Raw genomic sequence first — 16,575 nt, forward strand, 5'->3', positions numbered from 1 at the left:
TTGTGATTTGATTTTTATTTAAATACCTCCAAAACATTATGTTAATGTACATTTTCTTCTGGTTCATGAATAACAAGTCTTTCTAAGTATCAAATAAGATCCCTGTACAATTTGTTTGTAATAGGATTTTGAGTCTCATTTTCAGATGTTCAGAGCCAAGTAGCATTGACTTTTCATTTTGAAGGATGCTACACGGAACTGTAACATGTATGAAACATGTACTTGCACCTTTCAGTTAAACAAAATTTTTAATGGATGTTCCTGTGTTTATTTTTCAGCATATTTCCATGAGATTACAGATGGTATGTTTTAGTTGAGTTAACAGTCTCCATAAAGTTGCTTAGTGCGAAATCCATCGTGGTTTTTTTTTAAAACATTACTGCATAAAAAAATAGTTTACAACAGATATTCTAGGTTATTTCATAGTCTAGAATGCATTAAAAGCATAAAGTCATGCATATGTCACAGAACACAATATTTACAAATCTGTACAGTTTCTGTCCTTCTTTATTTACTGTGGCTCTTGCCAGGCAATTAGATTCAACTCTTACCACTCTGAGGTCAAATTCACCAAGATAACGTATAGCCATCATCTAACAATGCTTTGTTTTCCTTACCAGCACCGAGATTGATGGCTGTGCCTATGATGGGCCCAATTCTGCACTCCATTTCATCAAGTCTACCCTCCATGGATTTAGAGATGGTTACTACTGTCACTCAAGGCAGACATAAAAATGGATGAACTCCACCCAGTCACCTTTTCTTACTCCAATATTTCGATGTGTTGAGCTACCGGCGTATTTTGGCTAAGGCCGTACAATAGAGTGGCAAATGAATTTATTTCTGACCTGCAGATTATTCACAGTTGCCAGTCTTTCTCCTGTTCATTCAGAAAGGCGAGGAAGAGTATTTCATACTAAACTCGTCAGAACTATGTTAAGGGATTCTAGAAAACATCCTCCCCTCTCTCCCTGTTTATGTTCAGAACTGTTGGAAATGGAACATGCTGTTGGAAAAGCCTCTGTGTTTTTACACCAACACTCAGTCTAAAAGCCAACTGTTTGCATTTTATCAACTGGATGCAATTTCTCTCTTTCCCAGGTATTCTTTATCTTTAAAACCACAACAAGCAGCATTCAAAATGGATACCCATCTCTCATAGCCAATGTCCACCCCAGACACCCCTCCAGTTGACGAGAGACCAGAATGGTGAAAATCAGTCCTTCTACAGAATTCATATGGCAGAAGTATTATACATGGCTTCAGTTACCAGAGGTACTACTGGCTGTGAATTGAAACTCAGTATCTTGGTCAGTTGGTATCATGTTCAGAAAAGCAGCTGACTTTATATACAGATCCCCTGGAAAGTGCTTCATCACTCTTTGGCTCTGTAATAAGAGGCTATTCATCATAACACCTGGAATCAAAGGTGCTCTGACTCCTCTCCTGCAGATAGTCAAGGAAGAACGGCACTTACACTATTCTCTGAATTCCAGGGAGACATTATTTCTATAAAAAGATTAGTATAAGAATGGCATTTCTTCACTAAGGCTAAAAGAACACCTTCCAGAAAAATAGCATAATGATCCAACATTTGTGGCTTGTTAAATTCACAACGTTGAAGAAAAGTACCTTAGTAATCATTGCAATACTATCCATTACAGTATGGTAGCAAATAGTTTTTCTTTTTAAGACACATCAGGTAATAATTTGTTACAGTGTCTTATCCTGACCAGCCTGGGCAGGTTCTAAAAAAGGAACAAACACCAAATGTGTGGTTGCTCCAAAAACATCCTTCTCCCTTCCTTCCCTCCTTCTTTCCCTCTTCCACTGAGAATAGACCAAGAAGGCCTGACCAGCCCTGCCATTACATTATAACCAGGTAACACAGAAATTAATCAGTTAATTTATTATTAATAGGAGCAAAATGTAAAAGCGGAACAAATTGTAGATGTACTACCAAGCACGCTGTGTCCTGCTGATGTCTCCAAAAGACCCTTGTGATAAAAACATATATATTCTTTAGCTCTGAAAGGTCAAATATGCTAAACTGTGATTTTGAAAGGATGAAATATTTTCTGTCTTCTATGTTCTTTTAGCATTCTTTTTTTCTTCTGCTTTCTGCACTGCTGGATTTTAGTATCCATGAGTCATGTCATCCTTCTAGCATCAATCTGTTTTTCTTCTGATTCCTAGCATCTCTGCCAAAAGACCCCTGGTTAGACTTTCTGCATTTCGATGTGCTGGTGGTGGTAGTGGTGGTAGCAATGATGTCTGGGTTGACACCTTCCATTCAGTTTATAGACAGAATTTTTCTGCTGCCGTTTTTTGAAAAACCACAGAGCCAGTACAGCTGCAGCCAGTAACAAGCAGAGAAGAATCACAATTACTGCTATGATAGCACCTTTACTGGACTTGGGACAATCCTCTCCCTCACATGGCTCAGAAGTGGGGACAGGCTTTTCTCCAAGGCCCTGGGTTAGATTTTCTTGCTCAGCTAATTCCTGGGACGACGTGTCAGTAATGATATCTGGAGCCGGTGCAGTGGTTGCTACTTGTGCTGGATAGGCGGTTGTTTCTTTTCGTTCTGCATACAGAGTGAGATCGGAGGGGCTGACTATCACAGAGGTTTCTGACATGGACATTTTTAAACTGGTTATGTCAAACAGCATCGTTGTACCGGGCTCCTGAGTCACAGTTTCCAGAGATGTAGTTGGGTGGTCCCATGCAGCATCATCATAACCTCTGCTCACACTTAAGTGCTCCAGACTACTCACTGACGTAAGTGGTACCGGTGTCTCTTTGGCCCCTTCATCATCTATCCTTGTTGTTGCTGCCGTGATCTGTGTTACACCTTCCTCTGGAGCTGGGCTACCGTTGCCCGATTTTCTTACTTCAACGTGATTCGGTTGGTCAGTCGTGAGGACGATGTCATCTTCTGTTCCCATCGAACCATCAACTTTATCCCCCTCATCATCATCATCCTCTACCACTTCTTGTGTTACTGGATAGCCATCTAACCATGACTCATCAGTAATGGCAACTGCATCTATCTCTGCCTTTGTATCATTAGTCGTAAGAATGGGTCCAATGGGGAAATCCTCACTGTCATAAAACATTTTGGCACCCAGTTCATCGTAGGCTGTCTTCACTCCAATGTGGTTATCACCTTCAGAAAACTGTGAATTAGTGGAATCATCTGTCTCTTTCTCTGATTCAGGCTCACTGAAAGCCTCTGAAGGAAACCAAAACAAGTTTTTTTGGCTTAGGAGTGACACAGGGGACTCAGTTGGTGCCCTGCTTCCTTTTTCAGAAATGTCTGTGTCCTGAGTAACACCTTTGGTACTTCCAGTTCTTCCTTCCTCTGAACTTTTACTGAAGGAAAGCTGTTCTTTCTCCTGCTTGATTTCCTCTTTGCCATTGACATGTTCATTCTCAACAATAGGTATTGATCTGTCATCAGGAAAGTTATCTTCATAGTCAATGTGTGCCTCCGTTTCATCTAGAAACATTACAAAAATCCACAAAAGCCAACATTTAATTTCTCCAGAAAAGCACTGGGCACATTTGTTATAAGAAGCCAAGAAGAAAGGTGCAATGAGGAGTGACTTTTAGAGAGTATTTTTCATTCAGTGTTACTGCTTATTTAAAAGGGGATGGTCCACCATAAGCTGATAGTCAATATCAATTTTTTTAAAAAAATCAGGATAGGTGTCAATGCTAACCGCTAATATCTTATTTTTCCAGATTTAAAAATGTATATAAATAACTTAATGTCTGCAGTTAGAGGACTTTCTTCAGTTGCTCATTGTTTTCTCAAATGTTTACTCTCCCTTACATGACTCTTTTTGCCAGACTTGAGGAAAAATTTTCATCATATTCAAGCAAGAAATGGATGTGGAGAGGAACGTATAGCAAAAAGTAATCAGTTACTAATTGGACTTACACACACACACACCCCCCAAACTAGAAGTTTTACAGCAACTTCAATCCTTTTGAGCCAGCTGATTTTAAAGGATTATATTCCAGTACCTTGTGTTCAATTTTTTGTCATTATATTACTTTTCTTCAATGACCTTGGTGTTGCAGTGATACGACACCTGGGGCCAGGTGAGCTGAATGGTATTTCTCATTCCATGAGAGCTCTTCAGAGCTGCCTGAGGAAGACCCCACCACCAAAGCTGACACTGAGTTCTACTCGTCTTCATCTGAAGAAAGCAAGATGCACCCATGACTGTAAGGATTGAAAACTCTGTCTCCAACACTTAAAGCCTAACACCTAGGTATCTAGATAATACCATCTGCAATCAACTCTGCGGCTTCCAATTTTAAGAAACTAAATGTTACCAAAAAGAAAAGAGAAAAAAAAACCAAACCCAAACTGGCAAAAAAATAACTGAGTGCAACAGAAGGGCGGATTCATCATAAAGTTTGTTTTAGAAGTACTCCCCATGCCTCAACAGACCTGCCACTCATAGCAAAATAGGCTTGACTCAAAGCATGAAAGTAAATGTTTGAATTTGAATGAAATAATGCACTGTAATTTATATTTCTTCCACTCTTCTAAAACCTCAGCTCAATGAAAAATTTTCCAAACTAGACAGGGTGGTTGATTTTCAGCTCACACAATTTTTACTCCATAGAAAGTTGATGTAATTGCTGAGATTTATGCTGGCATTAAAAGTCCTAGAAAATAGTGCCTTGGGATATGGAAAATAAACCAAACAGAATCATGGTGAGATTTTTTTCTTTTTAAGAGAGCATTTAGTCTTTCATGAAGACAGTGAAGCAGTAGACCTGGCATGACATGGGAAACAAGAAATTAATAGGAGAAGCTGAATTACAAATCAATGCATTCATAAAGCCTTATCTTTTTTTGCCTTTTTACACTCAACCAACTTTGAATCACATTTTCATCTGGGGCCCACCTCCATTTCCGAATGAGTCACATTCTCCTCGGAGGCTGCTTCCCAGACTTCTGGCAGAGCCATATTTGGTCTACTCTTAAGAAAGATTAGAAATATTGTCAAACCAGTCTGACCAAAAACACTTGTGATACAGCTCACACCAGCTTACTTTTTGCCAGAACAGCTTAAGCCAGGTGCCAGAACAGAATGAGTATTAGCAAAAGGTATTTTTCTTGGAATAGCATCCAGATCTACCAGAAACCAAAGCAGTTATGCTGAGGAAACTGAAATGTGCGACATAGCCTGTGGAGAGTTAATACCTCTGTGAAAGCGATCATGCTGGAGAACTGGATGTTCTCAGCAGGTCCTCTCATCTCACAGCAAGGGTGTAGGGCGAAACCTGTGCATGATACACCAGTGCCAACAACGGATCTCTCTCTTCCTCCTGGTCCTGGTGTCCTCATCTGCTTGTGTAATCCTCCAGATCCTCTCCGTCCTCTCCAAAGCAGGGAAAACTTCCGTTTGGTGTAAAGACGACTTAACAGACAGGGGAATCTAGTTCTCAGAGTGAAAAGCTTCCTGGCAGGACTGTCACTTTTCTAATTAATCCTAAAATAATTTCCAACAGTATTCCAGCCTTTTGTTAATGACTGGTGGGTAGCTCTGAATACCGAAGCATTTTAGCAATGTATTTATGAAGCTCTGTGTGGCACTGGCCATCGCTATGTAGCGCTTATAATAGCCATCAAATAATACTAGTCTCACTTTGTCCCTTGTCTCGCTTTCACTTAAGAATTTTTCTACCTGGCACTCTCTTTGCATGGAAACAGTGCCTTGAACCATTTTGTCCTCTTACCATCCAGACTCCTGCTAAAAGTTGATGTCTGCCATGCCTGCTTCACTGAAGCCCAGTGTCTCTCAGGACAGCCTATAGGTGTCTATTGGATTTATATGAACTGGGACATTGTAATGTGAGAACTCACCATTTACCAACTGTGATAGTCATTGTTTTCTTTTTTGAGATGAATCATCACACCAGTCTGTCTTCATCTGTGTGTGTCCTGTACCTCTATTTTTGCCACACATTTACTTTTCAGACTACAGTAATCCAGCTGAGGATGAAACATTGATTTTTACATTTGCACGCACACATATGTATGAAGAAAAATTACATTCCTGTGCTTATATTGTTTCCTTCAGATATATTATTTAGTTAGCAATATGAATGGGCAGCTAGTATTCATCTTATTGACCAGTCCGGATCATTGGTGAATGCTTAACAAGTATAGTAATATGTTTTTTATAGAATTTGAAGCTCTTCCCCTTTAGTGCCTCTCCTGCCACGTACTTTCAGCCCTTTAGAAGAAAGTCCTATAGGCACATCAGGAAAGAGCATGTGCTCCTAGAAAAATAAGAGTCCTCAGTCTATCAGAACATATTAAGGGTTTGTTGAACCATCAATCAAGTCTCCATCAAACCTGCTGTCTTTGTGCCTGATCCTGCATGTATAGAAATGAATTGGTGCTTTCTTAATGCTGAGTTGAGGAAAGAAAAAGCCCATTATAGTCTAAAGAGAGCCTGAGATTGGAGCTCATTATGCACTGCTTGTCACCACATAAGGGAGTCTTGTTCCTTCTGACAATCAGATTGTGGCCCAAGTTGTAAAGCTGCTATAATGTATTTTCATATGCAATCTCCCATATTTGTACAGTTTATAGCAAAGACTACCAACATAACTAATGTTAGCTTATGGGATGCCAGAATGAAAGCAACTATTGAACTCTCTAACCATCAAAGGAAATACAGACCTCCTTACTCTGAAGCTTTGATTTATATGATCCTGAATCAACTTACACAGTAATAATATTCTATTCTTTCTTCTGGGCCGCAGACCTTCAAATGGGGCTTGGACTTAGTATTTAGTGAGTCTATGTTACCACGACAATTTTTAAGTCAGCCGTGAGCCTGATTTTCCAGGAACAGATTGCACAACTTTTGCACTTCTTTTTGCTCACCTCCTCAGCACCTTCTTGAGCTTTCCAGCTCCCTGAATTTTATTCTCAGTACTGAAGAGCAACAACCAAAGTAGATTCAGCTCTACGTCTTATCCAAATAGTTGTAACCTTTATTTATACACTTTTTAAAAACAGCTAGCAACTGATTTAAAAGTGGTTGCATCTTCCTTCCTATCCAGGCACGTCTGGTTTTAAGAAGAGCCAGCACTAAAATTAATTAGTCCAAGACCAAAATCTTTCTATATTTGGTCATTGTTACATCTTACCCCTACCCTCCTCTGGCAGACTTGAGGATCAGTGAGTTTTGATTCACTGTCTGAGGGATTACTGAGGCTGAAACAAACATTTTTACAGCAACAGATGCTGAAATGGCATACTACGAAAGATGTGAAGCTCAATTAAAATGTAAAATCCTTTTAATTTAGCCTTGTCCTTTCTGGGCAGCATCCAGTCCTAAAAAGCTTTCCTCTCCTTCAACTTTTGATTCTAATGTGAAAACAGTGACCAAACATAGAGACAGGCAAAACCAAAGAGTCTGGTTTTCCACACTCTAGGATCAGTTTAATTTTTCTTTTAGATAACATATTGGCATCCGAGCTCTATTTTGAGTGTTGCTATTTTGGACAGCCATAAAGTGAACTGCATATTTTGTGGAGGTATTTTTGGAGTACAGGAAATTGAAACTTGATTCTATGTAGACCATCATCATAAACATTTCTACTGTATAAAAACATCTTTATTCTAAGAATCTCAGAGTAGTTACAGCAAACATTAAGAAGGCGGTACTTGTCTTTAAGGCTGGGAAGGAAGAGAGGATGTAGGACGATTTGCCTAAGATCAGTCAGATTTGTGAACTACAGCATCTCGAAGAATTAACCATTAGACTTGGATCAGGCACACAAACATACTCCTCGCAAATCAACTGGAGTACACTAGACAGAAATTGTGTTGCCTTTTGTCTTTTGCAACAGCTACAAGAAGGACGATGATTTTTTTTCTAGCAGAAAGCCTGCTAATATAAATAAATAACCCATCATAATTTTTTAAACTAATTCAATTTGGCAGAATCAGTTCATGCCAAATCGATACTTTACATTAATCTAATACAACTGCTCAGTGACAGACCTGAAAAGAGAACCAAAGTTTGTCATAACAATTGTTTTGACAGGCCATGGACATATTTTGTTGCTGATTTTGTTTGTCTGTCACAACTCTCCCTTTGCACTCTCAGAAGGAAAAAAAAAGCATTCCCAAATAAGATCAAAAGCCAGAGATATTTTCTTTTAATCTCCCCATTAAAAAAAAAAAAAAAGAAAAGAAAAGAAAAAGAATTAAATGGTGCTGGCTAGTCATGCTTACAGACCACATGAATGTGAATCAATACTATTCTTGAAAACTCAGAAAGCAACATTTGAAGTAATGAGAATAGTTGAAGCAGGCAAAAAGACAGAGCTGCAGATGAAGCTTTCAGAGGTGGTCAAAGTCAGCCAACTCCTCCTTACACTGAAATGAGAAGTATGGTCCTCAGTGTGGAAAAGTTAGACCAGCTCTGAACACAGTAGACAAGTATCCAAGTGTTGACACTGGAGAGATTCCTTGGATGTGCAGAAGATATGACCTCTCCTGCCACAAGCTGGTTGGAAAAATCCAAAGCAGGCAAGGGAAAAGGATAAATAAATTACATTCTTCTTAGCCAGTTTTAGGGCAGAGATGTGACATGATTTCCCAGCCATCTAATCTACCTTCTCTTTCAGAAAGCAAACTCTTAAAGATGCAGCCTAATGCAATGCAGCCCTGACCCACCCCCCCCCTCCGCCTCCCCCCAAAATGGTAGTATTAGTGCTTCTGATATTGAACCTATGGTTCATTTTGGGGAAAAAAAAACCAACATCATTTGGCAATGGTCACTTTAGTCTCTGTGCCTGCAGGACAGCCACAGCATGTCATGTATCCATCTGCTTTCAGACCTTGCTACAATGCAAAAATTCAGGATATATTTTGTGAAACAAATGTGTTCTCTCCACAGAAAGAGAAAAAATAATAAACTGCAAAAAGCATGTATTTCCTTGTTCTCTGCTTAAAGTTGCTTTGTTGGGTTGAATATCCCTGTGTTTCCAGCTAGAACACAGCCTCTTTTCATGATTAGAAAATTCAGGAAACACTAACTAGACAGAGCCACTTTTTTTTCTTAAAAAGCATCTTGGTTACAAATTACAGTCCATTACCGGGTGTGCAAAATGCACATTAAAGCCATTTGTGATGTACTGTTTTCTTAATTTCCAACATACTTTACTGTATCCAGAATCCACTTAATATAACCCTGAAATGATTTTGTTTAGTTATGCCCATAGCCAAGTTTTGCCATATATTTTGGATTATATGTATATTGATGCATAATATATTTTTTTCATTTCATTTCATTTATGAATTTGCCAACTCTATGGTTGTACACTGACATCCTGTGTGCCAGAATGGACCCTATCTCTTCTAAATGGATCAAAACAGAGAGGAAAGATGATCATAAAGCTACTTCAAAGAACATTTAAGTGCTATATTTAGACACTGCTACGATGATAGTTCTTCGACCCCGCTTTTGCTCTGGGTGAGCAACTGGGAATATAAAGCAGGCTCAATGCTTTTACACAAACAAGAGAAAAACCCAGTTATTGCTGTTTAGTCTGACATTCTGCTTGGACAGCTGGGCATTATGATGTGGCAGTTACCAAGCAGTACAGCAATACGCAGCTGTAACATCCGCAAATCTTCTCTTACGAAGCTGGATAAACATTATCACTCTTTCATGGATGAGGTGGAGTAAGCAGCAGAGAGTATTATAGTGACTTGCCCCAGTCTCAGAGATGGTCCAAGATGTAGGAACTGTCCTTATAGCTTTTAATCCTCTGACTGGAGTTTTATCCCCATGGTTGAGTTGTGTTGGTGTAAGAGCATCAGGACCACCTCACATTTCCAGTTGCTCACCCGGCGCAGATGCAGAACAAGGGAATCATATCATCTTACCAGTCTCTAAACACAGCACTTAAATGTTCACTGAAGTGGCTTCATGACCATCTTTCCTGTGACAACAGGGATATAAATGCTCCGTTAAGTCCCATCATTAACATTCAGGATAGGGAAGTTACTCTCTTGCCTCAAAGCACTTAAAAAGCAGTGTGCATGCTGACTTCTGGAGTACGTAATAATTTTTCTCCTCTCTCCTATGACCCCCAAATATCTGTCAACTAAATCAGGTTTCTTTTAATTAAATTCCTTTTTTTTGTTCTTTTTCACTGAATTCCTACTTTTTTAAAAATAATGAACCCTAGTATCACACATTTCAGTCTTCCTGTAAAGCCTCCTTTCTTAAAGAATTGTGATCAGGAGGACTGAATATATAATTATTAATTGAACATGTATTGTACTTTCTATCGCAGGTCCTTAAAGTGTTTGAAAAACACTAATCAAAGGAAGCCCCTCAGCATGACATCTACATTTAAATAATTTTTAAAATCATAATCCACCATATTACATCTGCTCCCAAGTTCCAGTATTGGTGTTTGTGATTTTACAGCCACACTTTCCTATTTCTTTTAAAAATATTTTTCTCTCCCCTGCAGCTGTGTGAAAGGCTGAGGCAAAACAGGGGAAATAGCCTATTTATCCAGGGGAAACAGTGAAACACACACAACTTAAATGTTCTGATTCTTTCCCTTTCATACTTTGGTGTAATACAGTTTTATTTCTATGTGTGATAAAGTTAGCATTTTCACTAACCTCAGTGAAGGAAAAAGAAGTATCAATTTGGTGCAGATTATAGGAGATTCAGGCCCACTGGGTTATCAGATGTAGATACTCTTTTTTCCTTCTCTCCCTCCATGCTCCTCCTCCACTCCCTGTGGTATTTCACTTAATCATCTGAACTGCTGTTTATAAGAACAGTTCTGGAAGCTGAAATAGTTCAGAAAGATGCTGGAATTTTTAATTTTTATTTTTATTTTTTTTTAATCTCTATACCATTTGCATGGTTTTGAGTGTCTGGTTCCCTGGTGCACAGACTTGACCCATTTCTACTAAGAACAAGTTTGACCTTTTCTCATGATTATCCACTGCCTGGTGGTATATATTCATGAGGAAAAATAACTCCTTGCAAGCCCCTGGGCATTAAGGCATATATAGGTTCTGAAATGGATATGCAAACTCCAGCCCATATAGACAGCTCAGCTACCCGAGAGCTGCCCATTCCTTTGCTTCAAATTTATCTGTTTTGTCAGATATATCATCTTAAAGGTGTGGTATCTCTCTGAAAAGAAAAAGTAAGATAGTCTAATGACTGTTCTTAAATATTGGAAAAATCATGAGCTTTATGCATTGAGCAGGGTAATGTGAGAAAGGGAATGAGAAAGCAGAATTCAGATTGCATCCAAATCTGAACTCATGACAATATTTAGCTTATGTTTAAGCAAGGTTAAAGTTAAAAGTTTGCTGCAGAATTTAACTAACATATAAAGGTGGATTTTCTTGAAGGTTTAGATCTAGGAAATGTCATTATTATAATAAATTTATTACAATTTCCCAGAGCTTCTACATTTTGGTTTGGATTTTTTTTAATAGAAGCCTGATTCCTTGAGTCAAGTTATTTGGTAAGAAAATCCACTTTCATTCCTTTTAATGGAGAAATATTTGGGTACCTACTGTTCTGTATGTAGATAAAAATCCTGAAAGCATGGTACAAGAGAAAAATTGTATGCCTTTTTACTGGGGCAAATTAAAAAATAATACACTTTTTTTTAACTTTTCCATCTCACTGCTTAGCTCTAACCCAAACTGTATTTCTGTCACTCTGTCACAGACTTCTTCCGTGGCACAGGCAGCTATTCTAACTTACATAGGTCTTTAATTTTCCTTACCTATCAAACGGAAGCAGGATGTTTCACATATGTAAAACCAGAAGTTCAAAAGTGCTAAAGCAACTAGTAGGAAAGGGCTAGTAAAAGCTCAGATCAGCCAAACCAGCTTCTTACAAGCCAGTGGACAAAGCCTAGGGCTTAAAAGATGGACAGCTATTGTATTACCCATTTTGCATCCCAAATAAAAATCCAAGAACCGCTAAAGGATGGTCAGCTCAATTCAACCTAGAAAATATAAAGAAGCAGAGGGAGTTTCACATGGGTCTGCTGTGCCCTTGAGAGGTATTGACCCTGTCTCCATGGGGCCACAGTACCACCGTGGCATCTCATCTTTTCTGTAAGGAGGATGCTATCTCAGGGGCCTCGGTGTGTAGCATCACATGTGTGTAGCAGACATAAGGCTGCTGACTGGGTGATGAAGCCATAGAGAGCCTCAGCATGTCTATGGTAAGGAAAGATGTTATTTGCATGCAGGCCATGCTTAGTGCACGCCTACGGAAAGACACTGGCTTTTCTCTGTACTTGCTCTAGGTTCCCAAAAGTGAGAACAAACACCAAGTTTTCATTTCAGTAGCCTGCTCTGTAGCAACTCTGTGGCTTCGTGTGAAAATAAACATAGCAGAAGATATAAAAAACCTGCATTGTACACTCTATCTGGTAAACAATGTCTTTGGCTCACTAACGCTGCCTGGGCATGGCTTTTGAACTACTCTGAAAAAAATACCTCCAGTATCTCTTGTAACATCCATAGTAATCCCTTTCTTTGAGTAAACAAAGTAAGTACACTGAAAAGTTACAAACCTCATCCAGTATCAGAATGAGCACATACAAGATTATGAACAGCTGACTTCCAGAATGGGACTGGTTCTGATATTAAACACGCAGGTAAAGGATCTTCTCAAAGGCTATTTTCCAGTAACTAAAAATTATGTTCAATACTAAAGAAAAAGGGTATTGGGGAAACAAGAAGGAAGACGGTGGACTGGAAGGCAGGAGCTGGATGGCAACTGTGGGATGAGACTCAGTGAATCCCTGAAATGGGGTTAGCAGATATGGAAAAAATAAATATGGCATAAAAAAATTCATTTTTTTATTTTGAATGGCTCCTGCTACCCAGAAAGAAACTTTATGCTCATGTAAGTATGAATAAGTTACCCTCCCCTGTGGTTTACCGGAGATGTGTACCAATGGGATTGTAAAAGCCCTGTTGAGCCAGCTGAGACATTGTTGCTCTAGTCACCAAGACCTTCACTGGGACTGCGCGTGCCCAGGAGACACCCCTGTAAGCCTGAAACTATCTCAGTTGGGCCGATGGGAGGCTGCAACATCCCAGAGGGATGTTCCATGTGCTGGGTGAGCTTACCTTTGACACAGGCCTGAACCTGCCCATACCACTCCCCGCAGCTGTCGCAGAGCAGTGTGAACGCCGTCTCCTTGTTGCCCATGACGTACCCTTGGGCGCAAACATACAGCAGCTCATCCCCCATTTCAAAGCCGGTATGGCCGTGCAGGATCGTGTGGGGGAAGGATGGTGGGTCTCCGCAGGGCTTGTCTGGAAAGAAAAAAAGAAATGAGACTGTAGAGACCTTGCAGTAGTCTTTAAAGCAGTGCTAAAAGAGTTACTCTGAGGACAAATGTCCACATGCCCACAGAACTCATACATCTCATCTGATTCCTGCCCTAATCCTCCTTCATAACTATTTTCAGCTGTACCTGGGAAGGTATATATTGGGCTATAACTGTGATGTGGTAACTGTGATTTATTGATGTGTGACAGTAATGCATCTAGAGGGGCTTTGTTTCCGACAAATCGGCCCAGGCCATCAAGCTACAGCTGTCTTCTCTGCCTTCTTCTACAAAGGCTAACAAAGGCTTGGGTAGGTTGGGACTGGAAAGCAAAAGCTTGGACACAGTCATTTTTCTGAACTGCAGAAAACCTTGTGAAATTGTTTAAGACCAGCACTTTAATGTCTACTACACCGTAGCAAGCAGGCAGAGACTGAGCAATGACCCAGTCCATGTTCACAGAAAGAAAAGGTCCAGGTGGATGCCAGTCATTTTTCAGACTCTCTCTAATATTCTAGTCATACTCAAAATCAAAAGTTTCTTCCCAGATACTCAAATTTCCCCTATTTTAGGTTAGAGACACCCTAAAATAAAGGGTGACTTGTGCTCTTCAACTTAACAACACCCAGGGGGGTAACATAGCTCTGGTCTCTGTGAGAATCTGAAGAGCTAAATTTATCAGGATATAAAGTCTAACAAGATGTATGATAATATTTCTGCTGACAGCACTAAAAGCCAGGAAGCAAAAATTACTATAAACAATAACAAAACTGATTTGAGTTTTTTGTTGCATGAAAGAAGTGCAGAGAGGAGACAGACAGACAATCCCCAATATCAGTAAACTGAATTTTAGCTCTCTTTTTCAGGTTTGAACAATCTTGCCTATTGTGAACAAGGTGGGTCAAAATCTTCTAGAGAACTTCTAGGCATTGCGGTTTCTCTTCTCTCAAAAGTCTTCCTCTCTCAGAAGTGCTCTTCAAGAGAGGTTTGCCATGTTCCCTTTTCCTCCAGATTTTTTACAGTCTCTTTTGGAATAGACATCTCTTTGTTACAGAAAAACAAAACAAACAAACAACCTGTAATGAAAAAACATGATTTTACCAAGAAACCCAATGGACAAAGTGTGCAGTGTTGGTATAAATCAACACTTCTATATTCTTTCTCAAATCTTGGATTTTTTTCAGTGGTTCTAGAGCCCTTATTGACTGTAGAAGACAAAACAACTGTTCCACTTGCCAAAGTAACTGAAGATTCAAAACCTGCTTTTGTCCTGATACAGAACAACCAAAAATGAAAAGGCTAATAGGTAATAGCTCAGGAGTTCTGGTAATTATATGGGATAAGGGAAACTTAGGGCCAGGTCTGTGCTCTAGTATTGATCTCTCCTGTTGAAACAGTTTGCCTTGGTACAAAAACCTAATTACTTAGTTGGCTAAGCAAAGATTATGTTCCTCGGGAAGACTTTTGTTTGGAAGCTGAAAAAGTGACTATGCTCTGAAACATGCAGAAGAAGAAACATCTTCAGAGAGCACCCTTGCTACTTTGCTAGCATCTACTATTAGGACAGCATCAGCACAAGATCTTACAAACAACATTTCCATTGATACCAGTTCATGTCCAGTGTTTTCAATGGGCAATAGTTTTGACAGAAAAGCTTTTTTCATTCTACTTTCTGCAAAAGCTCAGGCTTTCCTGCTTTTGCCCCAGGGACATTCTGCAAGATCCTTGTGAGTCCTGGCTGCAGCTTTTCCCATCATCTACCCACTTCTGACCCAGGCGTAGGTAAATACATGTTTATTTAGAAATATGATGTATTTATGTTGCCAGTTGTTTACCTTGTAGTGAAATTAAAATCCTACAATAAACATCCATGCTCTGTGAAAGTTCTTTTGGATCAAGTTTTTAGAAATTGTCTGATAGACCTGGCTAACCACTTCTCAAATGGGTATGCTGAAAAACATCTGCCACTAATTTAAGGGACACTCTACTGAAGTCAAAGCTTTGAAGTCTATTCTCCGTACTGTACACATACATATATACTGCCTAACACCTTCAGAAGTTAGTGGGAGTTATGCACACACACAGTGACAGAAAAAACAAGCTCTTGAGGCTACACAAAGCGCAGTTTATGTACGGTCTTATGGAGGCTTGGCATCCGAGGAAGTGAGGAGCAGTTAGCAGCTAATGCCTTTCCTGTGAACTGGTTGGATGAATAGAGATTGATGTGGATGAAAGGAATAAAAAAATATTTTATTGCCTCATAGGAAAGCTACAGAGCCCTGCATTTCATGTACTTTATTTATGTAGCTACTTCCATCAGTACAAATGGGAACTGTGTATCTGCTCTGAGGGAAGTATTGATCCCAAGGCTATATGGGACAATTATATATCAGGGGGTATTCTTATCTACAAAGCCTTGCTTCTTAATCCTGTAGCCAGAGGAAGCAGAAAAGTAACACTTACATTAGTTAAATATGGCAAACACATTCAAAAAGCACATTCTAACCTTCCAGGAAAGAAGAAAGCTGAAGGGAGCTTTACTGTAAAATTTGGCAACAGATGTGGTAACAGAGAGATCCTGAAATGAGATCCTGAAAGAGAGATCTGGCTGAAGTGTGAATAGGAAGAAAAGCAGAGATTTTAAAGACGTTCATGGATGAACACTGTATGGGGAACTTTTGACTCTCTCATATGAGACTTTGTAAGGTCACGTCTTTGCTGCAGAGCATATTGAGTGACAGCACGGACAAACATAAGTGAAAGCTGATACCCTGCAAAGACATACTCTAGTTCCTACATCCATTTTGCTGCCATCCTCTCCTGTGTAAGATGTACAGGAATTTTCTGGGTTGCAGCATCTTACAGATCCTCATCCTGCTGCAGTCTCAGTTGCTATGACAATTCCTGCTCAGCCTTTTGCCAAACCTGTTCTTTCTGGTACACGTACAGAAGTGACACTGGCACAGCAGCTCATCACACTGAGCCACTTCTGGGGACAGGCTTCAGGTTTTTGTCTGCAGCCTTTTTACCAGGAGCTGGAAAAGCATGGGCTTGTTTGGAACAACAGCCTGTGCTCAGGGCTGGCATTCAGGCCATTTTCTTGTTGGAAGAGAGGAGGCAGATCTGGGCCACGAAGCGTGACAGGGGGTGTGTTGGCAGCAGCTTGTCATGTAGAGGAACAGT

The 16,575-nt window shown here is 39.7% G+C and overlaps 1 protein-coding gene across 1 annotated transcript in view; it reads right to left on the reverse strand.

Annotated features, from left to right (window-relative positions):
* SUSD5 (sushi domain containing 5) overlaps positions 1-16,575 on the reverse strand; it is a 43,686-nt gene continuing 27,111 nt past the window's right edge. Inside the window, exons 4-5 of the mRNA XM_075022524.1 lie at positions 13,190-13,378; positions 1-3,502 (exon numbers count right to left, since the gene is read on the reverse strand). Of these exons, the coding sequence (XP_074878625.1) occupies positions 2,220-3,502; positions 13,190-13,378 (1,472 nt within the window). The 3' untranslated portion in view covers positions 1-2,219. The remainder of the gene's footprint in view (positions 3,503-13,189; positions 13,379-16,575) is intronic.

The sequence above is a fragment of the Buteo buteo genome, chromosome 2 (genome assembly GCF_964188355.1).
Source record: "Buteo buteo chromosome 2, bButBut1.hap1.1, whole genome shotgun sequence".
In the NCBI taxonomy this organism is placed as follows: domain Eukaryota; kingdom Metazoa; phylum Chordata; class Aves; order Accipitriformes; family Accipitridae; genus Buteo; species Buteo buteo.